This window comes from Ranitomeya variabilis, chromosome 4 (assembly GCF_051348905.1).
Source record: "Ranitomeya variabilis isolate aRanVar5 chromosome 4, aRanVar5.hap1, whole genome shotgun sequence".
Taxonomy (NCBI): Eukaryota; Metazoa; Chordata; class Amphibia; order Anura; family Dendrobatidae; genus Ranitomeya; species Ranitomeya variabilis.
This window is the reverse complement of record NC_135235.1, coordinates 623,798,088-623,824,797: the sequence shown is the minus strand read 5'-3', so window position 1 is coordinate 623,824,797 and position 26,710 is coordinate 623,798,088. Positions and strand designations below refer to the sequence as shown.

At 45.2% G+C, this 26,710-nt stretch overlaps 1 protein-coding gene across 4 annotated transcripts in view; it reads left to right on the top strand.

Annotated features, from left to right (window-relative positions):
- Positions 1-26,710, top strand: part of MYH10 (myosin heavy chain 10) — a 147,397-nt gene that overhangs the window by 75,645 nt on the left and 45,042 nt on the right. For all 4 annotated transcript variants that reach the window (XM_077253530.1, XM_077253532.1, XM_077253531.1 and 1 more), the window contains exons 2-3: positions 6,060-6,430; positions 18,076-18,232. In XM_077253530.1, coding sequence (XP_077109645.1) covers positions 6,083-6,430; positions 18,076-18,232 — 505 coding nt within the window. In that variant the 5' untranslated portion in view covers positions 6,060-6,082. The remainder of the gene's footprint in view (positions 1-6,059; positions 6,431-18,075; positions 18,233-26,710) is intronic.

The window sequence follows — 26,710 nt, the reverse complement described above, 5'->3', positions numbered from 1 at the left end:
CCCCAGTACTCCCGCAGAGTGATATTATTTATGCCTAAAATTTTGAATCTTTTTAGCAGAACATCGCACCTTTTATTGCAAGGTTAAAGACATTTTTTTTTTTACATTTTGCGCAAAATTCATAAACCACCTATGTCGTTTCAAATAATTTGGCGCAAAACAAATTACATGCATAACACGACAAAAAAATGACTTAAAAAAACCCATCAAATGACAAACCGTGGCACAGTGTGTTAGCAGGTTTGAGTTGGAAGTATTTGATTTGGTTTGAGCACGTTATCACCTATCCCGTAGGTGATATCTGTTGGATCACTGTGTTTTTTTGTGACACCCGCTGCTGTAATTTAAGACCTATCACTTGACCCAAAAAATTAAATACTGGTACCTCATAAAATATGAGATTCCAGATTCTGCAGCTATGTTTCTTTTTGCACTGTCTCGTTTCCTTGCAAAGATATTCACATTTGTCGCTTTGGGAGTGCAGTATGTGAAATCTCTACTTGCCATCCAACTGGACGTTTTTCCCAGAACTCGATGGAAAGGACTTTCTGAGGCGTCTTGCTTATTTTTATCCACAATTTATGCAGCATGGTTGTAGAGCATGCCATAAAGAAGGTCAGGATAGTTCTGGTCCAGTAAAATATTAATAGTTGAGATTTTGAGGAAGACAAGGTACCAACATCACATGCTAGGTAAATGCCAACTAGTTAAAGGGAATCGGTCACCCCCGGGACATACGGTATATGACCTATTAATCTGGGCATACAGGTAATGGAAATGTTACACTATTCCTACCTGTATGCCTCATATTATTGGTCTTGATGCTGAGAAATGTTATATTCTGTCTTTATGCTATGGATTTCTTCCAGACTCTGGGGCGTGTGGTGCCTGGAAGAAATCCAGGTGCGGGATTCCGGGGCCATAACTGACATACATGGGAGGGGGGTAGTGTTACAATGAGGAAAGCAGGCAGGGATTTCTTACAGCACCGCACGCCCATGAGCCTGGAAGATATCATTAGCATAAAGACAGAATGACATTTCTCAGCATCAGGACCATTATTATGAGGCATACAGGTAGGACCAGTGTAACATTTCCATTACCCGTATGCCCATATTAATAGGTCATATACGTCCCAGGGAGTGATATATGCGCTTTGACTAGTTGACAGTGCATTCACCCATCATGTGAACTTGGTACCTGGTCTTCTTCAAAATCTCAACACACAAATATTTTTCTGTTCCAGAACTATCCTGACCTTCTTTGTGGCATGCTCTACAACCGTGCTGCACTAATTGGGGATAAAAGTAAGCTATACACACCTGGGGGTGACAGATTCCCTTTAACTGCCCCTTTTAGAGAAGCTTCTCTGTTTTTGACCTGAGTGATCAGCTGTGATCTATGGGGAATCCTGGAAGTACATGTTCGGTTTCCCTGCAGTGCCACCACAGGAGAGGAGTAAGGCATTACCACTCAACTTTTTGGTAACAGTATAAAAGGTTCTGTCGCCTTTTTTCCTAGTTTTTTTTAAATCTGACCAGTGTCACTTTATGTGGTAGCAACTCTAGAACGCTTCAACAAATCCCAGTGATTTTTGGTTTTTTTTCGTGACACATTATGCTTTATGATAATGGTAAATTTAGGTAAATGTTTTGTGTTAATTTACAAAAATTATCAGAAATTTGAGAAAAATGTTAAACTAGCAACCTTTTAGGAGGTTTAAGAATGCAGCAGTAATTTTTCATTTTTTCAAGGAAATTTAACAAAATGTATTTTTTGAGGGACCTATCCAGGTTTGAAATGACTTTGGGGGTCCCATATATTGGGAAACCCCCAAAAGTGATAACATTTTAAAAACAGTGCCCCTCGCCATATTAAAAACTTCGGTCTGGTGATTTTCAGGAATCAATGCAGTGACATGATAGGAAGGCAAAAGTGCATTTTTACCACCTAAATGCCTCTAACTTCTGAATAGGCCGCTATAGCCGGCAGACTCTAAGGCCGTTATTTGGCCATGAATTGCCATGGCAAAGATCAGGACAATCATGATCTCAGAGTGCCGATGGGGTTAAAGAGGAGCCCCCCACACTCTAACCATTTATATGCATCATCTAGAGGGTTAAACAGGCATTGACAGTGCCAACACTGATCGTGGCTAATGCAGCAAGTTGTCAGCTATAGTGTGCAGCCGGCAGCTGCAGGATTGTCACCTGTATGGGGAGGCTATTCTCTTATATCTCAGGTCAGCAAAAAGACCTATTGGCGGTCATTACGGGGATATATATATATATTGCGCCAACGAGTTGAGCAGTTGCCATGTTTTGGACTTTCAGTGGGCAAGAATGGGCTCAGTGGTTGTCAATGCTAAATTTTGGGTGGGTATATTTATTCAGAGAAGCATCAGGGGAGGGGGCGAAGATGCGATCTGCGGAGTTCAGTGAGATGATGTTATGGTTCTGTAGTGGATTGGATGACACACACTGATAGGCTTCCTGGAGTTTAACAAGGGTCGAGCTGTGCCAGGAAAGAAGCAACAGGTGAAGTCATTAGTCACCCAGCTCTGTAATAATGGGAAGGCTATATCCAGTCTGATTACCAAGTACATCCCCTACTGTGAGACAGCAAAATCCAGACACTAGTAGGATGTCTCCTGGGAAGTGGTAAAACCTGGCATGTATTGCTTGGGAAGTGCTAGTTTGTATGCAATCCCTATCACAGGCGATAGTAGTGTCCTCATTGCTAAATCACATACTAAATATCGGCCTTCTGTTTTGTTTGTCCCTCCCACACAGATGGAAGAATACAACTATAATACTGATCCGATGTACAAGAATATAGCTACTGAATGGAGCATCTTATGGCGTCATAATCCACATTTGTGCAGCATTATATGGGGCATATTTTGTATGGAGCATCTTATGGGGCCATCATGAACTGTATGGAGCATTATATGGGGCTCCTGATTCAATATGGATATTCAAAAACACTTAACCTACTGATGTCTGAATCAATTTTACTTTTATTGGTATCTATTTTTATTTTTGACATTTACCGGCAGCTGCTGCATTTCGCACCCTAGGCTTATACTCGAGTCATTAAGTTTTCCCAGTTTTTTGTGGCAAAGTTAGGGGTCTCTGCTTATACTCGAGTATATACGGTACTATAATACTGCTCTTATGTACAAGAATATAACTACTACTAGATGGTGGCCCGATTCTAACACATCGGGTATTCTAGAATATGCATGTCCACGTAGTATATTGCCCAGCCACGTAGTATATTGCCCAGCCACGTAGTATATTGCCCAGCCACGTAGTATATTGCCCAGCCACGTAGTATATTGCCCAGCCACGTAGTATATTGCCCAGCCACGTAGTATATTGCCCAGCCACGTAGTATATTGCCCAGCCACGTAGTATATTGCCCAGCCACGTAGTATATTGCCCAGCCACGTAGTATATTGCCCAGCCACGTAGTATATTGCCCAGCCACGTAGTATATTGCCCAGCCACGTAGTATATTGCCCAGCCACGTAGTATATTGCCCAGCCACGTAGTATATTGCCCAGCCACGTAGTATATTGCCCAGCCACGTAGTATATTGCCCAGCCACGTAGTATATTGCCCAGCCACGTAGTATATTGCCCAGCCACGTAGTATATTGCCCAGCCACGTAGTATATTGCCCAGCCACGTAGTATATTGCCCAGCCACGTAGTATATTGCCCAGCCACGTAGTATATTGCCCAGCCACGTAGTATATTGCCCAGCCACGTAGTATATTGCCCAGCCACGTAGTATATTGCCCAGCCACGTAGTATATTGCCCAGCCACGTAGTATATTGCCCAGCCACGTAGTATATTGCCCAGCCACGTAGTATATTGCCCAGCCACGTAGTATATTGCCCAGCCACGTAGTATATTGCCCAGCCACGTAGTATATTGCCCAGCACGTAGCATATTGCCCAGCCACGTAGCATATGGCCCAGCCACGTAGCATATGGCCCAGCCACGTAGCATATGGCCCAGCCACGTAGCATATGGCCCAGCCACGTAGCATATGGCCCAGCCACGTAGCATATAGCCCAGCCACGTAGTATGCGGCAGCTTCCGGTCCCAGGTTTGGTATGAGCGCAGGACCTGTGATGACGTCGCGGCCACATGACCGTGACGTCATGGCAGGTCCTTCTCGCGCAAGCCCTGTGATGACGTCGCGGTCACATGACCGTGACGTCATGGCAGGTCCTACTCGCATACCATCCTTGCCACCGGAACCTGCCGCTTGCATGCAGCGGTCACCGGAGCGTCGCAAGACACTGGAAAGGCGTCAGAAGGTGAGTATATAATGATTTTTTATTTTTTTTATTATTTTTAACATTAGATCTTTTTACTATTGACGCTGCATAGGCAGCATCAATAGTAAAAACTTGGTCACACAGGGTTAATAGCGGCGGTAACGGAGTGAGTTACCCGCTGCATAACGCGGTCCGTTACCGCTGGCATTAACCCTGTGTGAGCGGTGACTGCGGGGAGTATGGAGCGGGCGCCGGGCACTGACTGCAAGGGAGTAGGGAGGGACTAATCGGACTGTGGCCGTCGCTGATTGGTCGCGGCAGCCATGACAGGCAGCTGGCGAGACCAATCAGCGACTTGGATTCCATGACAGACAGAGGCCGCGACGAATGAATATCCGTGACACAGACAGAAGGACAGACGGAAGTGACCCTTAGACAATTATATAGTAGATAATATAGAATATAACTACTATAATACTGCCCCCTATGTACAAGAATATAACTACTATAATACTGCCCCCTATGTACAAGAATATAACTACTATAATACTGTCCCTATGTACAAGAATATAACTACTATAATACTGTCCCTATGTACAAGAATATAACTACTATAATACTGCCCCTATGTACAAGAATATAACTACTATAATACTGGCCTCTATGTACAAGAATATAACTACTATAATACTGTCCCTATGTACAAGAATATAACTACTATAATACTGCTTCATCTGTACAAGAATATAACTACTATAATACTGCCCCCTATGTACAAGAATATAACTACTATAATACTGTCCCTATGTACAAGAATATAACTACTATAATACTGGCCCCTATGTACAAGAATATAACTACTATAATACTGTTCCCTGTGTACAAGATAATAGACAGGTTACATCTACATATACAGTAGTAGGGTATCTTCTGATTATTTTGGTATCATAATAATTTGGTGGAAAAGAAATGATCACATTTCAAAGTCAGAATTTCTGGTGACCATGTATTGTTAGTTACATAAATTTGTGATTACTTTTATTTTTTTCTGGACTACAACATTATACTTACTGTTGGTGAACGACTAGTCTGCATGACTTGGTAAATCTAAAGGTACCGTTACACTTAACGATTTACCCTGGTTACCATTGTAAATGTAAAAAAAACCCACTACATACTTACATTCCGGTGTCTGTCACGTCCCTCGCCGTCAGCTTCCCGCACTGACTGTGTCAGCGCCGGCCGTAAAGCACAGCGGTGACGTCACCGCTGTGCTTTACGGCCGGCGCTCACAGTCAGTGCGGGAAGCTGACGGCGAGGGACGTGACAGACACCGGAATGTAAGTATGTAGTGTTTTTTTGTTGTTGTTTTTTTTACATTTATAATGGTAACCAGGGTAAACATCGGGTTACTAAGCGCGGCCCTGCGCTTAGTAACCCGATATTTACCCTGGTTACCAGTGAAGACATCGCTGGATCGGCGTCACACACGCCGATGCAGCGATGACAGCGGGTGATCAGCGACCAAAAAAAGGTCCTGATCATTCGCAGCGACCAACGATCTCCCAGCAGGGGCCTGATCGTTGGTCGCTGTCACGCATAACGATTTTGTTAACGATATCGTTGCTACGTCACAAAAAGCAACGATATCGTTAACGAAATCGTTATGTGTGAAGGTACCTTAAGCCTATCATGTGTGATACTGTCTGCTGATCCAGTGTATCTAAGCTTAACTGATAAGTCTGGTTTGTGTCTTCTCTCCATAGGTGATTCCTAGAGACTCCTAGTGATGATGTCTCAGAGAGTGGGGCAGGATGACCCCGAGCGATACCTCTTTGTGGACCGCGATGTGGTCTACAATCCAGCCACCCAGGCTGACTGGACGGCCAAGAAGCTAGTGTGGGTGCCGTCGGAACGGCATGGGTTCGAGGCAGCCAGCATCAAAGAGGAGAAGGGTGATGAGGTAGTGGTGGAGCTAGCGGAGAATGGCAAGAAGGCCATGGTAAACAAAGACGACATCCAGAAGATGAACCCCCCGAAGTTCTCCAAGGTGGAAGACATGGCGGAGCTGACGTGCCTCAACGAAGCCTCCGTCCTGCACAACCTAAAGGACAGATATTACTCGGGACTCATCTATGTAAGTCCGAACTTTCTCTTTTTGTGACTGATAATACTTTCTTCTGAGTTTAGGAAATGGTTGTTTTTTTATGTAAATTAATCCTAATAGTCCTGGCTTCACCATCAGTTTAAAGGGCTAGTCTGTGCCTTAAGTGTCTGGTGCTATTCCTATCTCGATCGGGGCATTGTAGTTGTACTCAGGTTATCAGGCCGGGACAGTCGGCCAAATTATGGGTGAAAAAGCTTTGTGCCTTTGGAAACACTGACGACCCCCCCCCCACCCCCCCCCCCCCCCCCCGCCCCACTGAGGCATGAAGTACTCTGGCTCCTAATTAAAGAGTAACTTCCATCCAAAAGATAGTAACTTCCGGATTAGTGGAGGGTCCTTCCGATGGGACCCCTCACCAATTCTTAGATCGAGACGATGAAGTACCCCGTTGGAGTGGAGTGTCAGCCCCTCCATTCATTCTTTGAGATTCCTAGAGGTAGCCGAGTAATCCTTTGGAGAATGAATGGTTGAGCCACCACTCTTTCCATGCCCGTTCTTGGTGGTGGACCCTGGGGGCTCATCGTTTACATAGGTGATAACTTTTAATGATGGGAGTCACTATTAAAGTTACCGGTATATTTAATTAGATTTTTTTTTTCACAATTTTTATATTTTTTATTTGTAACATATATTAGCTAAATCCCTCTGCAGCCACAACTTCCTCCCAAGGATTTTCGGAAACATGTTTTTTTTTGTTTTGTTTTGTTTCTAGCCTCAAATTAAGCCAAATATTTACCATCAGGGTCACGTCTGGGTGCTGTCGGATACCGGCTGCTGTGGAGCTGCAGACTTTGTGTACTGACTGTCTTATATTTCCTGGGTCACTTGGACCTGATGGGTCCTCAAATTGCTATCGGAGCCAAGTTCGCATCTGCAATCACATAAACAACCTTGCCGTCCACCCAGGCCCGGATTTGGAGCGGCTGTTCGCATCGAGCTTTTTCCATATAGATGATTAGTCATTATTCCTTAGTGGAGTTTGCCGTCATCATCTGCAGAACCCAACAGGGCACTTTGTAATCAATACCCACACATTAGGTAATGACACACATTAATATTTATATGTTGGAGGACGCTTGTCTTAAAGAGGCAGACTGTGACATCCTTCTTGTGAGCTTTTGATGATGTCATATAGTGACATCATGTGTCTTCCAAAATAAATTGGACTTTTTTTTTTTTTGTTAAGAAGTGCCCTACAATGGTCTTTTCCTCATTGAGTCCCCGATATGGTACTGTCTGTTTTGGAGGACCTCCAAAATCCATTCCTCATTGGTTTCTGCTGATAAGGTCTTAAATGGATCCAGGCAATATAACAATTTATTTATTTTTTTTAAATTCTCTGCTCCCTTTATAATGTGACCTAAAAAGCCACATTTGTACCCATTAAATGGTTTCCCAAAGAGCACATGGGGCATGAAACACAATCATTCTCGTTTTTGGCAGGGAGCGATCACATGATTTTACATTTTACCCTGGACATGATGAGCGGTGGTTTTAGTGATAGTGATTTCAAGGAACATTTTAGTGGAACAAGCTTCAGCTGTGGGCACTTTACAGTGGACAACTTTTGTTAGTGACCCATCCTCTTTACATGACATAACAATAAGTGTTCCGTTTCCCTACAGTGCCCCCACAGGGAAAATTAAAGTATTACACTGTTCATGTTCACATCAATGAGTTGTCTATGTAACACATGACAGGTCCCCCGGAGAGGAACGCTCTTCATAACTGCTCTTCACTCTGGACAAAAGATGGGATATTTACCTGATTATCCCAGAATTCACTGCTGGGATATACAAAGTTTTTTCTAAACTTAACTATCCCTTTAAGATGTCCACATCTCCCTTTTTTGGATTTCTAGTAATGCCCCATGCATTATTGAGCCGGTCTCCTCTTTTTCCATGTACTTCTAATTGATACGTCTCGTCCATATCCTCCTCCATTACGTCTCCGTCCCTGTATCCATGTTACGGATGTATGGCAAGCTTTCTGTGGGCAAGACATAGCAAGGACTGGGCCAAGGAATGGCCGTGGTCTGCCTGAGAATGCACTGTGTCAGAGGTAAGGAATGGAAGCAATCAGGGCATAGGAATGGCGAGCGTTTGCCAGGAGATAAGCCGCCAGGCGGAGACGCTGAACGCTATGGAAAGCAGACGTCTGTCACTTTTCCGTTTCAGACTGCGTCTGGAGGAATCCATGGAGAGCGCTTATCTACAGCAGTAAGATAAGTGGCAGCTCGTGGAGGGGCAGCATCAACCTCAAAAATAACAGTTCTTTACTATGACCTAATAAACCAGAGGACAGATGAAGTTGGCCGTTTTCATCTATGGATCACCTTTTGTTCTCATTTCGAGGGCATCTCCATTTAGAGTATGTTTATACATGGATGTATTTAGCATACATGGTTTGTAAATTGGGTGTAAGGTCTTTTTTTGGGTTCTGATTCTCAGAGCCATGATACTTTGTAGCTGGTACTGCCTTCAGTTAGTTTCTAGGCCTGGTGCAGTGTTTTATGGGAAGGTACTGGCTAGTCTAGTCAAATCCCAGAAGATCTCATAAAGGGTTACTCTAATATTTAAATTGATCAATTGATCACTGAGGATGTGGCTTCAGTCATTGCAGCTATCATGGAAAATCTACAGTGGCCACTACTGGAGAAATTTAGCATTGCATCCTGCTATTGAAATACACTGGCAAGCTAGATCCACAATAGAAGGGGTCGGGTGCAGCTGAAGTCAATATTGGCAAAGGGGTTATCCTATGAGACAGCCCCTCTAAGGTTTTAGCAAAATCTTTTTTTTTTTTTTTTTTTTTACGTTTTAGATAATTCTTGGCTGTGACCACAGCGTTGAATAAAATACCAGATTTTGTGAGGTTTTTTTTAAATTCCTTCTTCTGACTTCCTTTGACTTGTTTTGAAGGCTTTTTTTCTTTGAATTCCGAGGGGAACCAAAAACATCCTCTCAGAATGTTCGTCTTGAAATCAAGGATCTGGTGTGTGAGGAAGCACTCTTTCCTGTAGGTCTGGAGAAAAGGCGCTTTTTTTTTTGTCTTTCAGATCTTTTCATGTTAGCCATTTTTATACCTCTAGTTAAACTATTTATTTCCCTTTTTTTCTATTAAGTTATCTAGTTTAGAATAACTGATCAGCATGTGTAGTTAGCAATATCCCCCACAGAGAAAAGTTTGGAATGATGACCCCTTCTCAGTGGGGGGAACCACAGTGTAAATCTTTGGTTTTCCTTTAGCATTCCCGCTGGGCATTAAAAGTATCACAGCCTCAAGTCCTCCGGTGCCAGGTGAATCCCAATTTAGGGCATTAATTAGCCAATCCTGACAGCATATAGAAAGGGTTTATGTCCAGCTCTAAAAGGCATATTAATATACCACATGCAGTTTTATATATGACAGCAGCACCCACCCCCTCTTCCTTTTGTTTGTATTACGTTTTGCAATTTTGGCAACTGCATTTGGCTCTTCTAATCATATAAAAAGTTGGACTGTAGATAAGCAGCTCCTCCAAAAAGGAAAAAAAATGGAAAAAAAGTGTTGCAATACTTAAATATGCAGCATGCTAAGTAAAAAAAAAAAAAAAAGCAACTTAAAGGGGTTGTCCTCCGGTAAAAATATATGATTACCTATCCTTAGGGTCATTGGGGTCTCGACTCTTGGGATTGGATTTGATCGGCAGAATTGCTCCATTGATTCCTTATGGAGCTGCGCTCAGCTTTTTTCGACAGCCCTATAGAAATTATAATAGAGCGGCTGCTGAACATCTACTTGCTGCCCTAATGCCCCAACCCTGTATTACTCAATTTTTAAAGGGAATATTTTGGGGGGCAATTAATTGATAAATAATTTTCCAGAGCTGGTTTTATAACTTTGTCAGCTATTTGGAATTGTTGGTGGGGGTCACAGTATGATTCCCTGATTCCCCAGAATTCTTAAAGCAGCTTTCGATGTAATTGGAGTATAAAATATTTATGTAAGTGCTTTTTATGCAATTTCTTAACTCCTCTACCCAAAAGAGTAAGTAGAGAATTGCAGATTCTTGCCTCAGCCCACAGTGACCGTAGTCCATCCCTATACTTATACTGCGGGGTACGGCTGGACGTCCTCCGCACACAACCACAGTCATTCCCTTTTTAGCCACAGATATGTCAGGGTGAGGTTCAGCACTTCCTGCTTGCAGAGATTTGAGAATTTTACGCCTGTCATTGTGTAATAAGAAGACACAGAGTGACTCGTGTCGAGGAGAGAAGCCACACTTATGTATCACTGTCACCAGTTGCGGAACAATAGTGGGGTCTCCCACAACCCCCTCTAACACCTATATGCCTCCATTTCTGCCCTGACTTTCGTTGCCACCACTTATAAATGTGAAGCTGGCTGAGGATCACTTTATAGAGGACCCACGGTCACCGTGACTTTGAGGATCTGTTGGCCAAACCTCATTTAAGCTGCCTTGGATATAATGTCTGAGGAGGTCCGGGTAACTGGGCATATAAAGAGCCTTGGCCTTCTGTCGGCACGAAAGTGTAGAGGCCCCTCTTTATTCAACAGTCTGTGGAACACCCCCAGGGTGCCCCATCGTGGCGGCAGGATTGGGTTTCTGTGGCCGGACGGTGAAATAGGAATGAGAACGGATTTGAATGTCATGGTGGCAGGGGGTGCCCCGTCGTAGGGCAGATAATGGGAAAGGGTCTGAGTAGTTCCCTTTTTCTGTAGTTTTTTTGATTGTGAGGTTGGCCTGTAAGCTTACACTTCAGTCATCTTATCAAAGTGGTCTCCAACCTGTGGCATACTGGGAGGTGGTTTCATTGGGGAGCGCGAGTTTTGACTTTTGCTTAGGAGCACCCAAATCTAATCCTTGCGATTGTCAACATTTTTTACCTCTCTAATTGGTCAGTAAATGGACTTTCGTGTCCTATCCAGAAGCTGCAAACGTGCCGCGATTTAGGCCTGCTCACGATGAATCCTGCTTAGTCAGTCTCTACTCTAGTCACATCCAGAGCTGCATTCACAATAACCCCCTTATTTTCCTGTTGTGGTAGCTTTGGTGACACAGTTCTGTCCGAGCTGTCAACTCACTTGTCTTACAGAATCAAGGATGCTTCCAAGATCCTTGCTGCAGCTTTTGATGTGACTGGAGTGTGAGATAATTTAAAAAGAAAAATTTGCATGGGGCAAATCACTAGTTTAAAGTCTTGGGATGCAAAGCAATCAGAGATCTTATAGGGGGAAGGATTAAAAAATGTAGCAAATTTAAAAAATTGCAGCCGGTTTTTCTCCAGAGGTCCATAGACCACCTCATCTCACCATCGGGGTGAATCTTTCCCTGGGGTTTGTTTTTTTTGGGTCATATTCTCATCATAGACAATAAAAGGCCGAAGATTTATAGTGGATTCTCGGCTCCATCATTTTGCCGTCTGCCGTAGTTGCACGGCCTCCATTAATATCCCAGTCTGTGTCATTGGTCTAATCCCAATGATCGTCTTTGTTCCAGGCGCGATTCCAGCTCTGAAGCACATAGTAAATCTTCCGCAGTTTGGTACAGGCACACGGGTTGAAGTACCAATCCAGTATTCCCAATCTGGTGGTGGGCTTCGGTGGGCGAGAGCCGTGCGGTATGTATGTGTGTGTGTCCTTGGCTCAGGGCCAGGGTACGACACATTCCAGCATTCCTTGCTGATATACGGCTTCCCTCCACTGCTCTGAACATTCCTGATTCAATATGTGTTTATTTCCCTTACTGCAGAAACCATTCATCACCGTGGATCGGGGACGTTCCGATGATTGATTCCCATATAAAGGGCCAGTCCCCCACTAACAGAGTCCTATAACGGCTGACCACGTGTAAACATACTCCATAAAGTTTTGCCATCTGCATCAAGATCCACATATATACAAAAATATTTAGAATAGAGAGTCCTCAGTGGTTGATACCTTTTAATGGCTAACTGAAAAGATGGTAACAAATTGCAAGCTTTCGAAACTACACAGGTCTCTTCATCAGGCACAGACTAAAGCAAATTCTGAAGTTATACTGGCTAACACGGTACCAAGATATTTATCTTTCCTGTATCACATATATACGAACACTTTCATGGGATAGTCGTGGATTTTCCTTAAAAAAAAAACAAAAAAACAAACAAAACCCAGGATAAAAGAAGCATTACTTTTCTATACCTACAGCAACGACATCACATCCATCATTGCTCTGATCGGCTGGGGCGGTCTCGTAACCAGTAGGTGTGATGTCATTGCTGGAGTAGGGCAGCTGGGAACCACCGGAGAGGCGGCTGATCAAACACAAATATATATATTATATATATTTAATAATTACACATTGGACAATCCCTTTAATTGCCACCTAGATGTATATATTGACGTGGCTGGGATCTGCATCTATATACTTTTCCTGTCACTTCACACATTGGATCTGATGTCATATCTTGCTGGTTTTCACATTTGTGATATGCATTAAAGTGACACTATTTGGTGTTACTATTCTGGTAGGTTTCCTTTAAATGTATTGGTTTGTTTTTTTTGTCGTTTCTTACTTCCTTTCCTCTGATCCCATATGTGTGCCTCTGAGACCCCCACAGGTAAACTTCCTTTTGTGAAGCACAGACATCCTGAATAGGGACTTCAAAAAATGCCTCCTGTCCCTTTAAGAATCGAGGTGACCAGCAGTGGTGTTCCTGCGGGGCCGGGGCAGCACCGCAGCTACTTCGGAGCAATGGCAACACATGCAGCCGCTCAGTCACTGGGATCTCTGCTGTCAGCAAATGGGAAGTCTTGTATCAGATCTCACTTCTGATGGGTGGAAATGGCCGTACAGGCCTCATTACTGGTCCCGTCAGGTCCTGCCCTCCTTAAAACGGGCAGTTTCAGACCTTAGTCTTCAATGATCGGACTCTGTCCCTTGATTGGTTCTTGACGTTTTTCCAAAAAGGAGAGTTCCTCTCTCTCTGTTATTTCTAAGAATTGTGTTTGGTGCCAAAACCAGCAAACCTCGCAATATAGGGTGTTCGGGGGGCCGGTATGTTAAACAGCGGGGCTGACAGTCTTCAGAGGGCTTCCTGAATGTAATCTCCGCAGCTCAATGCTTCTGTGCTGGAATGTCAGGAAACACAAAGACTGCGGGGCGGCGGGTGCACAAAAGGAGGATCCCACTCGGCTGCGGGTGCAGAAAATGTGGAGCCCACTCGGCGGCGGGTGCAGAAATTGTGGAGCCCACTCGGTGGCTGGTGCCACCCCTTTTCTTAAAGGGGGTCAGCAGAATGAACATTTAAAGCCCCATTTGTGTGAAAAGTTGTCAAACCCAAATCTGTGCCTGACAAGGGGGTGGTTCTTATTTGGCGCTGTGTGGATGTGGCATTATGGCAATAAGGAGCCATTTAAAACTCTGCTGAAGTCATGGGGGCCAAACCTACTTGGATGGGATCTCAATCCAGTGTTGCATGCGTTGAGCGTACAATATCAAAGCTTGACCATTGAAGTATAATGTAGTTTTATAACTTTTCATTAGACGTCTTTTCAGTTTTTCAACACTCCTGCTTGCAGTCAGTGAATGGGGAACGTTCTTCTTTATATTCCTGACAGTTAGCTTTTAGAGGACTGTACACACTAGGGATAATTCAGTCTGTGGCTGTAAATGTTGCATTCAGTGACAGCAAGTGTGAGATCTTGAAATGGAGAAATTGAAATTCATTGGTAAAGAGGATCCCTTTAAGCATCTGCTGTGGCTCTTTATAGGCTTGGTGTCCTGCTGCTTTTCGTGATCCTCTCCATCCCCCTCCCCACATTTCAGAGACTATATTTAGTCGCTGCGCACCTGGCCGTGCCCCCTACCCTCTTCTATCCCCTCTCCCGTCTCTTCCGCACGTGCGCCCATATACAATGGCCCTTCCTGCACACCTGGCCACACATCCTCCCCCGTTGTCAGATGGCCGGTGATGGGGCAGCAGCCTCTGCTACATCGGGCTCTGCTACATCGCAGACGCAAACACATGTTTTCACTTTCGGTAACCCGTGGTTTATAAAGCAGGAATTCCTCTGTAATTATCCCCCTCCTGATGCCCGGGCTCCTGAAGACGACTCGTTACTCAGGGCACTAACGAGGGACAAATTAAATTAGTCATAAAACAGCGCCATTCTACTTTCCTGGAAATTACGGCATGGCGGCCGGCCACTGTAGGGGGAAGCCGCTCTGCTGTCCATCCCCGCAGACAGTGCATGCATTAAACAAAAATAATGGAGATCCGGGCTAAGAAACAATAGTCTGGTTTTGTGGTTGTCATGGCTCGAATGTAAAATCCGGCCTGCTGCTCCATATCATAAACCATGGATTTCTAATATTGCACTTATTGCAGTTGTGTGAACAAGGCCTTATGGGAGATTGAAGATTAGGGCTTGTGATGAGCGGCTAGTACCGTGGTAACTGAACCATTTCTGGCCGCTGGTAGTTATTGACTTGGTAATTAAAAACAGTTACTGGTCACTGATCGTTATCACCATGACAACTCCCTCGTAGCGTAGTTCTCACCATGGAAACTGAGGCCTAGTTGGTGGCTTGTAGTTATCAGCCTGGTTGATATGTAGCCAGAGGTAGCTGGTCACTGAGTCTTTTCAGCGTGCTGTTAATAATCTCCATGGTAACTGAGCCATTGCTAGTTGCTGGTAGCTATATCCATGGTAACAAAGTGTTGGCTAGTTATGACCGTGGTAACTGAGTCTTTGGTCACTGGTAGTTATCACCATGGAAGCTGAGGCCTAGTTGCTGGCTTGTAGTTATCAGCCTGGTAGCTATTTCCATGGTAACAGTGTTGACTAGTTATCACCATGGTAAATGAGCCTTTACTGGTGGTTGTTGCCATGGTTGAGGTGTTATTGATGGAATGTAATTATCGCCATGGTAGCAGAGCAGTATATTGTGATGTGCAGTTATCACCGTGGTAATTGAGCCTTTAGTTGTGGTCAGTAGTTGTCACTGGTTACTGAGCAGGCTTAGTTATCACCATAGTAACCAGTATTACACTGGCGTAACAGGGCACCACTCTAACCTAGGCCTTCCCGGATGCTCATGCACGGTGACCACTCTAATGGAGCCATAAATGCCCATGTCCAGGCGATCCCGGCCCCTGTACCACATTCTGTGCTGTGTGTTCCCGGGCACCAATCCATTGCCCTCTCTGCAGAATTTTATTTGGCCACTGATCACGTGACCGGCGCCATACAGCCGATCCTCATGGCTTCAGCTGTGTTGTATCCCCGCTGTCACCCGGTACGAGCGCCCGTTCCCACACATCCCCTGGCCTGTCGTGATGGAGAAAGGAATTCTCTGAGTAAACAGGCGTAGGAATCGCAGCAAGTTTTCCCAGCAGAGCTGCGGGGTGGTGTCATTGGAGGCTGAATACACCCCATCATTCCGTTTTTGGGGTGGGAGGGGGCACTGAAATAATTTTATAGAATTTTTACCATATCTAACATGGTATGACATGACTATTTGGTTTTACATGGGACTGTGGGTATATAATGGCGCTAAATATGCCGTCCTGGAAATGTGGGCACTTGGTCTCCTCTCCTAGAATGCACCAGGGGAGAGGCCCGTTTTTTTTTTTTTGTGGAAGCCTTTCTCTTTAAGTGACCATGCTGTTCTTGTGGAAGAATGTTAAGGGAGAAGTGGGAGCTCCACATGCCATGGAGGAGGCCAGAGGATTTGAGCGCCCCCCACCATGTGCAGTAACAATGGAGGTGTGCGTAGTTGAAGTAGAGGTTTTTTTTTCTTTTTGTGTGAAAACTTTTCTCATTTTTTATTTATCACTAAACTAATTGCAAGTTTTCTTAAATAAAAAATACAAATCCTACCCACAGGATCTCGTGTCTCCACTCCCTGCAATGAGGTGGAGCTTACAATGTCAGTGGGCTACCACACAGCAATGAGGAGGAGCTTAGTGTCAGTGGGCTACCACACAGCAGTGAGGAGGAGCTTAGTGTCAGTGGGCTACCAAACAGCAGTGAGGAGGAGCTTAGTGTCAGTGGGCTACCACACAGCAATGAGGAGGAGCTTAGTGTCAGTGGGCTACCACACAGCAGTGAGGAGGAGCTTAGTGTCAGTGGGCTACCACACAGCAGTGAGGAGGAGCTTAGTGTCAGTGGGCTACCACACAGCAGTGAGGAGGAGCTTAGTTTCAGTGGGCTACCACACAGCAGTGAGGAGGAGCTTAGTGTCATTGTGCTACCACACAGCAATGAGGAGGAGCTTAGTTTCAGTGGGCTACCACACAGCAGTGAGGAGGAGCTTAGTGTCAGTGGGCTACCACACAGCAGTGAGGAGGAGCTTAGTGTCAGTGGGCTACCACAGAGCAATGAGGAGAAGCTTAGTGTCAGTGGGCTACCACAGAGCAATGGGGAGGAGCTTGGTGTCAGTGGGCTACCACACAGCAATAGGGAGGAGCTTAGTGTGAGTGGGCTACCACACAGCAATGGGGAGGAGCTTAGTTTGAGTGGACTACCCATACTGCAATGAGGAGGAGCTCAGTGTCAGTGGGCCACCCATACTGCAATGAGGAGGAGCTCAGTGTCAGTGGGCCACCCACGCTGCAATGAGGAGGAGCTTACAGTGTCAGTGGGCTACCACACAAATGAGCTTACAGGGTTGGTTTTTCATCTGTAACCATTGAGATAATCTGTGTGTATAGCAGCTATATGCACAAAATGGTTTAGGATAGTGATGAGCAACTGTACTCGTTGCTCGGGTTTTCCTGAGCATGCTCGGGTGACCTCCGAGTATCTATGACTGCTCGGAGATTTAGTTTTCATTGTGGCAGCTAAATGATTTACATCTAGTAGCCATGCTGAGTACATGTGGGGGTTGCCTGGTTGCTAGGTAATCCCCACATGTAATCAAGCTGGCTAGTAGCTGTAAATCATTCAGCTGCCACAATGAAAACTAAATCTCCGAGCACTAAACAATACTCGGAGGTCACCCGAACGTGCTCAGGAAAACCCGAGCAACGAGTATACTCGCTCATCACTAGTTTAGGATCAATCTATGCATGGATAAACCTAAGTCTGCTTAGGAGCTGTGTACACTAAAGTGTGCGGGATCAGACTACACAAGGTTAGTGAAACTTTGTACTCTGCAACCATGGAGACACACAAGTTTGCATTGGAGCTGCATACACCAAACATTCACATCTTTAATCAAGACTATTTTATAAAGTTACTTCTCCCTTTTCAAAATGAGGGCATTTAGATAAAGCAGAACACCCGCATCCTCCTCAAAAGTGCAAAATAATTGCCCACCCTCATTCTCATTCCTGTTTCTTAGTTAGGGTTGCGGGAGTCATGTGACTCCTGACAGTTTTGCTGAATGGCTGAGATCATGCAGAGGGGCAAATCTGTTTTCTGCCACCTGGTGGACACTTTGGGTATTACTTGAACATAATTGTGCCGCCAATGTAGTAGAATATTTTTTCCCTGGTTTGAAATCTTAAATACACTTTAACACAGCTAATGGCGTGTTGTCAATGCTGCACATGCGGGCAGGGTATTAGTCATTTACTGTGTCAGGTTTTTAATTATGGTTATTCTGTCTCTCCGTCTAGACTTACTCCGGGTTATTCTGTGTGGTGATCAACCCCTACAAGAACCTCCCTATCTATTCAGAAAATATCATTGAGATGTACCGGGGGAAGAAGCGCCACGAGATGCCACCGCACATCTACGCCATATCAGAGTCCGCCTATCGCTGCATGCTGCAAGGTTAGTCCAAGGATCGAAAGTACCTAAGATGTAGAAAAAGTTTGAAAAACGGCGCCACTCCTGTCCAAAGGATGTTGGATGTATTGCAGATCCACTCCATTGACGTGACTATAGCTGAGCTGCAATGCCAGACACAACTCATGGACAAGGTTGGCGCTGCTTTAAGTCAAAAGCAGCCATGTTTTGTGTCATCCTCCCCACTGCTGTAAAAGGGTAGTTGCGATAGCCCTTTAAATATGGATGAGAGGTCTAAAATCTGCTATTAAAGCCAAGGTATGATGTTTTACCTTCCCTTATACTCCAGTCCATTCAGTGCTGCCCTGCAGTTAGCTCTCAGGCTGCACACCGGGAATCTTTCTGCACCACTGTCTGATACATGATAAATGGTCTTGTCGGGCTGTCATCCTATCTCAGCGGCTTTAGATATTTATCTATTAAGTTGTTTCCCGTCCGGTCCGACTTGCCTAACTTTCCGTCGTCTGTTTACCGTCACGGGGGAATATTTTGGCGCTCGCACACCACTTGTGTATACATTTGTGGAATGTTAATGTATATGGTTCTGTATAAACAGCGAGCATCTGTGAGTGTAGTTAGCGTCACGTCATGTTACATGTAAAGAGACAGAAACGCGATCGTTTAGTAGGCTCCATCAGTCGTAACTGCAGCATAGAGTATCTGAGCACCATTAGATGGTGAAGCTGTGCGTTATAGGCCCTTTTCATGGAGCTGAGAGCAGGCGAACAAGCTCATAGGATCGTTTGCATCATTGCCCGTGTAAACATGGCAGCGATCAGGAAAAAAAATTCACTGATCGACGGCCCATCCCCCTCTTGTGCTGCTGTGAATATGGAAAAGTTTTGGGAATTAGATTGCTGCTTGTGAATTGACGTGTATTTGGCACCAGTCGACATGCTACATCATCGCCTCTCATTACTGCCTTTGCACACAGAGTAATGGGGAAGATATTTTACATCATACAATGTTTATAAAGGGGTTGTATCATAAACATCATATCGCCTCCCCACTGGGGGCCTGATTGCTGAGACCCCCATTGATTGCAAGTACGGGGTTTCACAAAGTCCACTATATGATTTGGAGCGCTAGTGAGCATTTCTGATCACCATTGCTGTAGCCTGTTAGGAGCAGAGGTTGCACATGCTCACTACTGCGTTATTCATACAGGGATGCTTAAGATCCCTCCCCCCATCCTTCATTGGGAGACCCCCCCCCCCCCCCCCCCCGAAAGGGACACTCCCAAGCTAAATAATGTTATATCTATTGGAGGAGCGGAGCAAGCTAAACGGATAAATGTTATATCTAGAGGCAGAGCCCATACAATGTTATGTCCAGGGCAGGGGTGGAGCTAGCTAAGCACATACATTATGTCCAGGGCAGGGGTGGAGCTAGCTAAGCCCATACAATGTTATGTCCAGGGCAGGGGTGGAGCTAGCTATGCACATACATTATGTCCAGGGCAGGGGTGGAGCTAGCTAAGCACATACATTATGTCCAGAGCAGGGGTGGAGCTAGCTAAGCACATACTATGTCCAGGGCAGGGGTGGAGCTAGCTAAGCACATACAATGTTATGTCCAGGGCAGGGGTGGAGCTAGCTAAGCACGTAAAATGTTATGTCCAGGGCAGGGATAGAGCTAGCTAAGCACATACAACGTTATGTTAAGGGCAGGGGTGGAGCTAGCTAAGCACATACAATGTTATGTCCAGGGCAGGGATAGAGCTAGCTAAGCACGTAAAATGTTATGTCCAGGGCAGGGGTGGAGCTAGCTAAGCACATATGTTATGTCCAGGGCAGGGATGGAGCTAGCTAAGCACATATGTTATGTCCAGGGCAGGGGTGGAGCTAGCTAAACACACACAACGTTATGTCCAGGGCAGGGGTGGAGCTAGCTAAGCACTTACAATGTTATGTCCAGGGCAGGGGTGGAGCTAGATAAGCACATACAATGTTATGTCCAGGGCAGGGGTGGAGCTAGCTAAGCACTTACAATGTTATGTCCAGGGACAGACAGGGATTTATGTCCAAGGCAGGGGCGGAGCACTGCACCACAGTCACCCATTGGTGTATTTTATCATTCTCCACTTCTTAGTGTTATATCAAGTCTGTATATGTTTTGCCCGTCCCTTTATAAATTATAAATTAATTAATTATTAATAAATTATACAACACAATCCTACGGAACCAAAAGCAGGGACAGGATCCAAAGATCTTATATTGCCAGGCCAGTGCCCGAGGTGACAGTGGAGTCACAGTAAAGTGCCCGTTTCCGTATAACAAGATTAGTCCGGCCGACCCTTGGCCCGCCGCCAGCGTCGCTTCATCATGAAGCCAACAACTTTTGCCGCTGACTGTTTCCTCCCTCATAAACCCTGCAGTAACCGCAGCAGACAGAGAGATCCGGGCACTCTGAGGTCACGGGGCCAGACCCTGAGCTGTACCCCCCTCCATTTCCTTCCAGACTCCCCCAGTGTTTGTAATGTCTGGCAAGTCTTGGGAGTCATTGTCTTGAGAATGCAGACATGATTAACCCCTTGACTGGCATAAAATTCTAGTGGGAAAAAACTTTATTTTTCTCTTTTGCAACAAAAAATTATTTCAGAAGAAAATAGTTTCAAATGGCATAAAACAATCAGAGATTAGATAATCAGTTTGTTTCTTGTCTTGGAACCTTACTGATCAGTAACGTGTTCAATTTTGTCGCTGCTCCCCCAAAGGAAAAATGGAGTATTACATGCAAATTATTGAAATCAACTGATCGAAAGGACTTAGAGTCCTTCAGAGGTTCCAAATGAGGCTCTTGCCTCTTTCCTACTACCCTGCTTCTGGCAAGAGCATGGTAACAAGGTTGTCCCTGTCCTTAAAGGGTTAGTGCAGCCAAATATATTATGAGAATATTAAAAAGGTGGGTTTGTATCGCTGCTGATTTCCGGTGGTGGGACTCACAGTGGTCCGCAGAGAGGAGATGCAGAACAGTATGTGTGCAATTACACAACAAGCTTTCTGCAGCCCAGAATTCTCATCCACCTAGGCTGCCTGTGGTAGCGTCTGTCACAGCGCTGGTAATAAAGACGAGTGACATTCAGGATTTCCTTCCGGCTGCCATTATTCTCCTCTGCATTCCAAGGCTTGGCACATGGATGGCTGTGCTTGGGCATCCTGTCCTGGTGTCTGCAAGCTCTGGCCAATTGCCATCTCTTCAGCTGGTCGATTCAAGCTGGTGCTTTCCCCCTGTAACAATGCCTGCTGCGTTCTCGGACTGGCAGAACACGGTGTAGCCGGCACCAGTGCCTAGAGATGAGTGCCTTGTTATGAATATGAGCTTATAGGCCCGGAGCACGCTGTGACTGACGTGTGGGCCGGAGCACGCTGTGACTGACGTGTGGGCCGGAGCACGCTGTGACTGACGTGTGGGCCGGAGCACGCTGTGACTGACGTGTGGGCCGGAGCACGCTGTGACTGACGTGTGGGCCGGAGCACGCTGTGACTGACGTGTGGGCCGGAGCACGCTGTGACTGACGTGTGGGCCGGAGCACGCTGTGACTGACGTGTGGGCCGGAGCACGCTGTGACTGACGTGTGGGCCGGAGCACGCTGTGACTGACGTGTGGGCCGGAGCACGCTGTGACTGACGTGTGGGCCGGAGCACGCTGTGACTGACGTGTGGGCCGGAGCACGCTGTGACTGACGTGTGGGCCGGAGCACGCTGTGACTGACGTGTGGGCCGGAGCACGCTGTGACTGACGTGTGGGCCGGAGCACGCTGTGACTGACGTGTGGGCCGGAGCACGCTGTGACTGACGTGTGGGCCGGAGCACGCTGTGACTGACGTGTGGGCCGGAGCACGCTGTGACTGACGTGTGGGCCGGAGCACGCTGTGACTGACGTGTGGGCCGGAGCACGCTGTGACTGACGTGTGGGCCGGAGCACGCTGTGACTGACGTGTGGGCCGGAGCACGCTGTGACTGACGTGTGGGCCGGAGCACGCTGTGACTGACGTGTGGGCCGGAGCACGCTGTGACTGACGTGTGGGCCCACGCAGTAGACTGCGCAGCCCACGCAGTAGACTGCGCAGCCCACGCAGTAGACTGCGCAGCCCACGCAGTAGACTGCGCAGCCCACGCAGTAGACTGCGCAGCCCACGCAGTAGACTGCGCAGCCCACGCAGTAGACTGCGCAGCCCACGCAGTAGACTGCGCAGCCCACGCAGTAGACTGCGCAGCCCACGCAGTAGACTGCGCAGCCCACGCAGTAGACTGCGCAGCCCACGCAGTAGACTGCGCAGCCCACGCAGTAGACTGCGCAGCCCACGCAGTAGACTGCGCAGCCCACGCAGTAGACTGCGCAGCCCACGCAGTAGACTGCGCAGCCCACGCAGTAGACTGCGCAGCCCACGCAGTAGACTGCGCAGCCCACGCAGATAGCAATGTGGGCATGATATCCCTGTTAAAAAAAAAAAAAAATTAAATTAAAAAATAGTTATATACTCGCCTTCCGTTGGCGCCTGGATCCAGGAAGCTGTTACCGACGCTTGGGATCCACCGAAGCTCCGCGGAGCCGCTCGCGCCGGCCACCATCTTCCGTTCCCAGGGTGCATTGCGAAATTACCCAGAAGACTTAGCGGTGTCGCGAGACCGCTAAGTCTTTTGGGTAATTTCGCAATGCATCGCCGGGAATGGAAGATGGCGGCCGGCGCGAGCGGCTCGGCGGACTACGGAGTGTGAGTATAGCAGATTTTTTGTTTGTTTAGTATTTTTAACATTACATTTTTTTTTACTATTGATGCCGCATAGGCAGCCTCAATAGTAAAAAATTGGGGACACACAAGGTTAATAGCAGCGGTTACGGAGTGCGTTACCCGCGGCATAACGCGGTCCGTTACCGCCGGCATTAATCCTGTGTGAGCGGTAACCGGAGGGGAGTATGCGGGTGCCGGGCACTGAGTGCGGGGAGTAAGGAGCGGCCATTTTCTTCCGGACTGTGCGCGTCGCTGATTAGTCGTGGGCGTTTTGCCACGACCAATCAGCAACTTGGATTCCATGACAGACAGGCCGCGACCAATGAATATCCGTGACAGACAGACAGAAAGACTGAAGTGACCCTTAAACAATCATATAGTAGATAGATATAGATATAGATATATATATATATATATATATGTGTATGTATATTATAGAGAAAGATATTCTTGTACATAGGGGACAGTATAATAGTAGTTATATTCTTGTACATAGGTGCAGTATTATAGTAGCTATATTCTTGTACATGGGGGACAGTATTATAGTAGTTATATTCCTGTACATAGAGGACAGAATTGTAGTAGTTATATTGTACATAGGGGCAGTATTATAGTAGGTATATTCTTGTACAGAGGAGCAGTATTATAGTAGTTATATTCTTGTACATAGGGGCAGTATTATAGTAGTTATATTCTTGTACATAGGCGCAGTATTATAGTAGTTATATTCTTGTACATAGGAGCAGTATTATAGTAGTTATATTCTTGTACGTGGGGGACAGTATTATAATGGTTATATTCTTGTACATTGAGTACAGTATTATAGTAGTTTAGTTATACTGCCCCTATGTACTAGACTATAACTACTATACACTAGTATGTGTTTGTAGGTCAGACAGACACCAGCACCATCTCCCAGGACACTGTTATATAAGGTGGATGCATGATCCTAATCCTCTTTTAAGGCCACCTCAAGACTGACTTTTGGTACTTAGTCTCAGTAATTCCTGCTTAATGTCCTTGTCTCATTCCCGTCTTGTGCCAAGACAGAAGCTTACACCTACAGAGTGCTCTCATTGTGCAGATGTGCTATGTGTCTTGGACAGCCTGCAAGCATGTTGGGTGACAATTCACACCATAAATGATCAATAGGATGAGAAAATATTTTGGCTGAAGCTTGATGATACCAACTGGTTGTCATTGAGCTATTCACTGGTTTTTACCCATTTGCCTGGTGGTCGTTAGGACATTGTCCTAAAGAACTAGGCGTTTGACTACTTTCCACAAATACAGATGAAACAGAAGTGGAAACCATAGTAAAAAAAATTGGCCCTTGCGAGCCAAAAAGGGGCATCAGTCTTGGGCAGATTTGTTATTGGTGTTGGTCAATGTCAACAGGTTACATGAAGCACTTGAGTAAGATGGCAATGTGGAAGCTAGTCCTGAAAGAGAATTTTATATATTCTCAGCACGTGAACACATTTGCTGTGAATGAGTGGGGGGAGTCAGGTATATGGGCGATTCCGAAATACCAATGTCTGTATAATGAAAACCAAACCTGACCATATTGCTTGACACCCGTCCATTGGGACTCGGAGCAGCTCTCAAACTAAACACTGACTTTCACAAAGTTCTTTGAAGTCTTTGGAGTCCATTAGGCTATCACATTCCTTCGAGGTGCGGGAATGTTCCAGCTTTTGATATATTACTTGTCTTTGGAGGGTTTTCTCCCCCTCCTGGCCACGGGAACAATAGGACATGAACATAGTCACAGTGGGTAATACTTGTCTGTCTCTGGGTCATGTCTGTAGTGACTATTCTGTCTCCTGTTCCACTTTAGGATATTGTTAATGCCAAGGTTCATATTATTAAGTTGTATAGGTATTTTTGTATTCCAGATGTTCATTCAGCTGCTGGCTGCCAAGACTTAAATTCTTGATTCCCCCCCCCCCCCCCCCACATTAAAGTCAGTTTTGATGTTGTGTGGAACATATAGGCTAGACATTTTATTAGCACCATGTCTGGAATTTTTCTCCCCAAATTTTGTCCTAATATAGTTAGGTCATGACACTCTCCAAAAGGTTGAATGATGTAGACCAGTCAACCCCACAGCAGAGTACCCAATGTCAAATTTGTGGACGAAATTCCCAATTTTTTTTTTTAAACTCTGCTGTGTAAAGTTTATGACTTTTATGAGGACCATTTATGCCAGAAAAGTTGGATATTCGCCTCTTTCTTGCAACTCTATAAATGCCAGGATGGAGGAGGGCGAAATCAGCTTGTCAATATCTGCCAATCTTACCTCCTCAAGGGTTCTTCTCCATATTTGTGTCAAAGTAGAATACTCCTTTAAATCGCATAGAATCATTAAGACTATATACTATTTAGACACCTCACCCACCCCGCATGTACTATAAAGACAGGGAGCACGTTCATCTCTCTATATATATCTGTTTTACATTTTTATGGGCTTTTTATAAGGCCAATTTTGACTTGAAGCCAAAGTTTTTTAAAGCTAAAATATCCTTCATAATGTTCTTCATGTAAAATACAGGAAGGAAGTAATACTGACTCAAGCTCCTCAAGTCAGAGAGTGGAATTTCCTCTCGTGATCTTCTTTTGCATAGGTATTAAACAAGGAATAGGAAAATGATAATGCCCTTTGAGATTGGATGTGAAGGCATTTACAATAATGATGGTGAGGGCTACAGCCTGAGCAAATCTGACTGAGTCCCAAGAGATGGACGAAACAAAATAAAATTAACCAAACTTAAGTTTAATGTTAAGTATTTGCATCTCTTTTTTAATTTGTTTATAATTTTCTGGTTTATAATTTTCATTGAACAGTTTGGAATGTTGTGTTTTATATTTTACTTGCCCCTCATGGGTGGAGTTGAAATTGATCAGGGGAGTGGCCTACAAATTACTGTTAGTGATATATCACTTTTCTCAACAAATTACCTATTAGGGAGACCAGGTTGCCTGACCTGATGGGTTAAGGTTTTGTCTGTCATGCTCCAAATTTTTAGTTGGGTCTTTGTTTTTTGGGCATGATTGGTTAAGAAATTCCTTTTAAAGGGCTTTTCTTTCCTTTTAAACTTTTATGGATGTTTTTTGAGGCTAAAAGTAATTTTTTTGCAATGGGGATCCATTAAAAATCTTGCACCGCTTGGCTTTTGCAGGATCTGTTATATCTCTGTACATTTACCTTTATTGCGCCCTGTGGTCATAAATAGAGTTGAGCGAATTTGTTCGGATTTGGGTCCGAATACAATCGGCAGCTAATATTTTTTTTGCAATATTCGTCGAACACAGCCAAACGTCATTAGTCAATGGGAGTAGAAATTACCAAAGATTATGTTCGGAACCGATCATCAAACATAAATTCATCACGAATGGGGTACCAATATGTCCCGAATATCTCAAATTCAGATTCGGTAACTGAATCCAAACAAATTGGCTCAGCTTTAGTCATAAATCAGCGTTGAGAAGAGCAGAAAATGTCAAATAAGAGTGTCAGACCATCATAGCTGGCTTACTGATGGATTCTCAGATAATTCCTTCTCCAGCCAACAGTAGACTGGGCACCATAAACTCTATAGACAGCAAACAGTGCTAAAGTTTTAATGAAATCCAATAGCAAAAATTTTGGACCTGATTACATGCACTTAAAGTAAAAAAAAAAGCGTGTCCCTCATAGGTCGGCAACCAGTTCACCTGAGCAGTGT